The 5,726-nt window shown below is 41.9% G+C and overlaps 1 protein-coding gene across 1 annotated transcript in view; it reads right to left on the bottom strand.

Annotated features, from left to right (window-relative positions):
• The window catches only part of PLEKHM3 (pleckstrin homology domain containing, family M, member 3), a 225,939-nt gene extending 222,268 nt beyond the window's left edge, over nucleotides 1-3,671 (bottom strand). The window contains exon 1 of the mRNA XM_006861934.1: nucleotides 2,963-3,671. Within this exon, the coding sequence (XP_006861996.1) occupies nucleotides 2,963-3,578 (616 nt within the window). The 5' untranslated portion in view covers nucleotides 3,579-3,671. The remainder of the gene's footprint in view (nucleotides 1-2,962) is intronic.
• Between the last annotated feature and the right edge of the window lie 2,055 nt (nucleotides 3,672-5,726).

Raw genomic sequence — 5,726 nt, 5'->3', positions numbered from 1 at the left:
GGAATTTTTCCATAAACTTTTGGACGCCTCCTTGTATTACATCAATACAGAGGCCATATGTTACATTGTACTTTTCAAAAACCCATTCAGTACTTACATGAACATTCCTTTTTATATTGAGTATTAAAAAAATCATAACCAGGATCTGTTGTGTACTAGAGAAGTCCAGCACTTTAGAGAATTTAAGGAAGGTCCTTGCATTTTTACAATCAGCACAAGACAGGAGGGGAATAATGACACTGTTAACTTGGGTTAGAATGGTAAAGGCATTTTAACCATAGGGATCTGGGAGAACTCTAAGAAACCAGAAAACTACTGAAATTACTTGTGAGTCAAAGAGTGCACGTGTTTGTACGTGAGCTTGGGGCAAAGCCATCATTCTGCCAGGCACCGTCACAGCAATTTGTCTGTCTTTCACATGTGATTGGTTATCAAGCCTTTGCTTTCTCTTGTCCCTTTCTTTTTACTCCCATGGCTACCACCCTGGGTTTGATGCTATACGCTGGTACAAGTCTATGAGAAAAGAAAAGGAATTATAAGTCATAAATCTGATAAAGAAAAAATGTTCTTAAAGAATGGGAGAGATAATAAAATTCATTTAACCAAAACATTTCAAGTGAATGGGAAAAGAATGAGGCACCTTATAAGCAAGAACACTGTATTATCATATTCAGCCTTGCCTCAGGTTATAATTACACACTAAATTTTATTGATAAAAATGATCAACGTACCAAGAGATTACCAATCGACAGGGACTGATGTAGCACTAAAATAGCAGTTGTTGTTGTTGTTGTTGTTGTTAAGTGCCATCAAGTCGGTTCTGACCCATAGCGACCCTGTACAGGCTTTCCGAGGGTGTAGCAGTAAATGCTATTAAATGTCTCCTTAGTTAACTGACGAGAAGTAATCTAAATTATGAATTGAGCATGGTGACAGAAGATATCATAGTAATAAGAGTTGTTAGCCTGCACAGGTTTGCCAACTTTTTGAAAGCCCGTTTTCTGCCACTTCACTTTTATGAAAGCCCTATGTTAGCACCTGTTTCCCCTAATGGAAATAAATCTGAAGAGGATTTTTGCTTTTATGGAAAAAGGCACAAAGCCAAATTACCACACAGCATTTGTTTTGCAGCAAGCCGTTAAAGACTCAGTGTGCATTCCAAGGAGGACTTTCCTGGTAGGCATTCCACGTAGCCTACCAGGAACTACACACAGCATCTCAGCACCAAGCCATCATAGCTCTGAATTGTGTCTGTTAGTGTTGTGTGGTATGATGTTTAGGCTATTTTGGGGGGGCCTAGGGACACTCAAAAGGAGCTCTGGTAGCTTAGTGGTTATGAATTAGGCTGCGAACTGCAAGGTCAGCAGTTTGAAACTACCAGCTGTTCCGCGGGAGAAAGATGAGGCGTTCTGCTCTCGTAAAGATTTACAGCCTCGGAAACCCTGTTCAGGGTCGCTATGGGTCGGAACTGACTCGATGGCACTTAACAACAACAAGGGACACTCAAAAATTCCCATATAAACTAATAATTGCTTCTTCCACTTGAGCCATTTGGCTAGTGAAACATTTCATAGAGAAGCTCTTTCAGCTAGCAGGAAAACCTACACAAGTGAGGTTATTGTGAGGAAAAATTCTGGGAGCAATGAATTGTTATGTCTCAGGGCTGAAGGAAAAAAACCTCATGTACTTTTGGTGTAAATACATGTTTATAAATGAGGAAAAGCGAATTCAAGGCCTTCCAGCACAGAGTCCTAAGCAACCTCTCCTTCCCACTCAGCAGAGGCAGCTTGTTCTCCTCCTCTGCAGCTCTCATCTCTGTTCACACCATGATCCTGGTTGAAGTATCCTCTACTGTTATCTCTCTTTCTGCATCTTAGTGGTCTTCAAGGTCCAGCTCCAGTTACACTTCTTCTAGCAAGCTCTTCCTGACAAATCCAGCCCCCAGTGTCTTCTCCTTCCCTCACCCATTAATAGTCTTTCATTTTTAAAAGTCTCAACAATATAAAGGAAAACACAAGTTCCTTTACAAACATTCTATTGACCACCTAATGGCGCTTATTCCTGGAGACCTTCTTGAGTCTCTGTCTAAATTTGATCTCAAATACATGAGAAGCTCTTTGACCCTTTCAGTACCCATCGAACATAGTACTTACCTACATTTTCCACTTCTGAGGTTGTGTGGGAACCTGCCATCCCATATGCTGCTATCTAGTGAATAAATATGTGAGTCTGAAGAAATGACCTCATCTCACCAACCCTAACACCAGAGACCCCTCAGGACATATGAACCCACCAATTGTATCAAAAGACATATTACTTCAAAAATTAGGTCTTGAAAGGATTAAGACATGGATCATGTGTTCCCACTTTTTTGAATCCCTCATAGCCCAATTCTAAGCCCAATTCATTATCCAGAAAGTGCTTACTGATGTGAACAAGCAGTGTCATACAATGTTCAAAGGAAAACAATAGATTAAGTACGAGCATACTCTGATTCTAACATACAACATGAGAAAGAAAACTAACCATTCTTGTTTCTTTCACTCAGAGTTTATTTTCCTGCTAACTGAAAGGTTGAAGGTTCGAGTGCACCCAGAGGCACCTCAGCAGAAAGGCCTGGCAATCCACTTCTTAAAAGTCAGTCACTGCAAACTGTAGGGAACACAGTTCTACTCTGACACATATGGCAAGGCCATGAGTTAGTGGCAACTGGTTTTATCACCTCAGAAACCCAACATAGGGTCACTAAGAGTCAGAACCGACTCAATGGCACTTAACAACCACCACCACCTTTGAAGAAGACAGTAAGACTATAGCCTTAGGCAAAGTATAAAAGTAAAATGAAGAGGGAACTTTTAAAGTAAGCAGAGACAGACATGGGTATTTAGATTCTCAAGAGGTAGGTATAAAAGATAAAGGAAAATCAACAGTTATTTAACAGCAGCCAGACAGAAAAACATACCAGTATTTCCTTGAGCATCTTCTACCTTATTTGGTGAAGGTGACAGAAAAGACGGCCTGGTGAAGTGAGGGCCCTGAAGAGATGGTGGTGGTGGTTGCTGCTGCTGCTGCTGCAAAGGCATGGTTTTGAGGACTAGCCTCCAGTCCACTTGAGTAATATCTGACCTTGATCGGGTGTGCCCTGGCTTGAAAGTAGAGGTCTCATCCAATAAGTCATTCACAGAACGAGGTCTGTCTCTCCGGCGCTGGCAAATGTTGAAAAAATTAAAGGTTGATGCTTCCTTTTGTTCCATCCAGGACAGGTTATCTGGAGTTGTCCCTCTCTGGACCATAAACTGTTCTTTGGCAGGGAAGACATGTTGAGCTTTGGTTTCTAAGAGCCTGCTGTTACAATGGTCCCAAATCATACCCCCTTTGTTCAGGGAGGCAACATTTCTGATAGCACCATTATCTGGTATGTGACTGAATACTTCGTGTCCCACCAGTTCAGGGACTTCCTGGATCCCAAAAACTTCTGCTTGCTGTACAGCCTTTTCTAATTTATTATCGAAAGAACTAAAGAAATCCTCAGTAACTTCCAAGGCTGGGCTGATGTCATCCACTTCCAAAGCTTCCATGTCATAGGCTCTACGAGGCCTAAGCCTCCTAAGCTGGTTCAGAAAAGGGCTTCATCAACATTTACACAACATAGGAAGATGCTCCAGCTACAGCGTTCTAGAAAGAGAGGGCTTCACATGCCTGCCTGCAGCAGGCCACACTCAACAGTGGGGCAATGCTTTCCTGGTCCAGTTAACTATGGACATTAAACAGAGATGGAGAGAAAGATGTTCCTTTGAGATTATTCTTCAGTGAGATCTCTATGAAGATAACTGAAAGTGCCACAATCCTGATTTCCTAGAGGAAAATAAACAGAATGACATAGGCACATAGTCAGTTGTGTTTTACAGGACACAAATCCACGCAATTACTTCCTCATCTTTCCCCCTCCTCCATGGCAGTCATACACAAAGGTAGGAAACACACCCCTACCTGCTTTGTTTTAGAACTTACACAGAACAGGGTGGAGCACTTGATAAGAGGAATTAAGGTCAATAGCTTTACCCACACAGAGACACCTTTGAGAGCAGCTGTGAAAAGGCTGCCTTGACAAATCTCTGTGATATGCTAACCTAAAATAGTAATCAAAAGGCACTGGGAATTCTGGGACCAGATCCATCTAATCATCAGTTTGAAAATCATATATGTGTGAGTTTCTCTTGAAAGCATACAAACCCTAAAAGCACTGATGATTTGCTGGGCCTAAAGGTGCAACCAATGGGGAGACAGAGAAAGAATCTGCCCCCTTTATTAAGCCCGAATGTCATTGCACCTGTACTTTGGTTTATAATATGTGATTCCTTATGATGATTCTTGTAGAACCCTCAGGTGGTTTAAACAGTTAAAATATTCTGTTGGTATGCAGAGATTGATGTGTGAGTCCCTCCCAAGGCACCTCAGAAGTAAGGCCTGAAGGTCTACTTACAAAAACCCAGTCATTGAAAACCCTGAAGAGCACAGTTCTACTCTGGCACGTGAGTAAGAATCAACAACTGGCTAGTTGTTTAATAACTCTGGACTTCAGAATTCCTCGATGCTTCTTGGAAGAAGACTCCCTGAGATTTCTAGAATTGGCCTATGAGTACAAGTCTAGTCTTAGGCTGTTGAAGAGCCTAGTGTCAGGCTCTTGTTAAGTGCCTGTGGAGTCAGTTCCAACTCATAGCAACCCTGTATAGGGTTTCCAAGGAGCGGTTAGAGGGTTTGAACCACCAACCTTTCAGTCCAGTGCTTATCCTACAGCGCCACACCAGGGCTCCAGTGTTAAACTCTAGTTCACCTTTTTCTCTCTCCAGACCTCAAGTCCTGTGCCTTATAGCTCACCCTAGGTAGAAAGAATCCCAGGAGCACTAATAGAGATCTCCAATTGAATTAGAACAAACCTTGACAGGGATGCTCTTGGTATGCACTGTCCAATATGCCAAACACTAGCCACTTGTGGCTATTTAAATAAAAACTTATTAAAAACAAAGGAAATTAAACCATAAGCTCTTCAGTTGCTCCAGCTACATTCCAAGTGCTCATGAGCTCCATGTGGCTATTGACAGATGAAAAATGTTTCCCTTATCATAGAAAATTCGATTGGGCAGTGGAGTCCTGATGTGGCGCTGTGATACTTTTCTTTGCTTTTAAAAACTGGCATAAACTTTTTTTTAAATAAAGGGGGGGAAACTCACCACTTTGCAGGCATATCCATGAGGAGGTTTGCCCTGAGCATCTAATTTAACAATATAATAATGCAGCCACACCCTCATATTTCCAGTCCTCCTTATTCTGTGCTACCTTTTTGCCCCCATAGATCTTATTAACTATTAAATTCTATGCAGACTTTTTAAGCAGATACTAGTATTCATCTGCTGAAAACCCAGCAATGATCATTTCACTCAGAGTAAAGGACAAACCATAAATGTACTTATTTATCGATTTCCTCAAGTTCAAATGTAAGATCCATGAAAGCAGGGATCCTTTCCTGTGTTGTTCATGGAGCACATAGAATAGTGCCTAGCACACAGTAGGTGTTCTGATAATAGTCCATGGCCTATCAGTTTACATTCTCCATCTCTGGGTCTAAAGTCCCCAGCCGCTCCATCTCTCCATGTCATTGTCTCTGCCTCCATCTCTGGCATCACAAAGAGGGAGAACGGCTGTGTGCTGACGACTGGGGGGCAGAC

The sequence above is a fragment of the Chrysochloris asiatica genome, unplaced genomic scaffold, assembly GCF_000296735.1.
Source record: "Chrysochloris asiatica unplaced genomic scaffold, ChrAsi1.0 scaffold00045, whole genome shotgun sequence".
Lineage (NCBI taxonomy): Eukaryota > Metazoa > Chordata > Mammalia > Afrosoricida > Chrysochloridae > Chrysochloris > Chrysochloris asiatica.
Note: the sequence above shows the minus strand (reverse complement) of the source record. Positions and strands in the feature narration are given on the sequence as shown.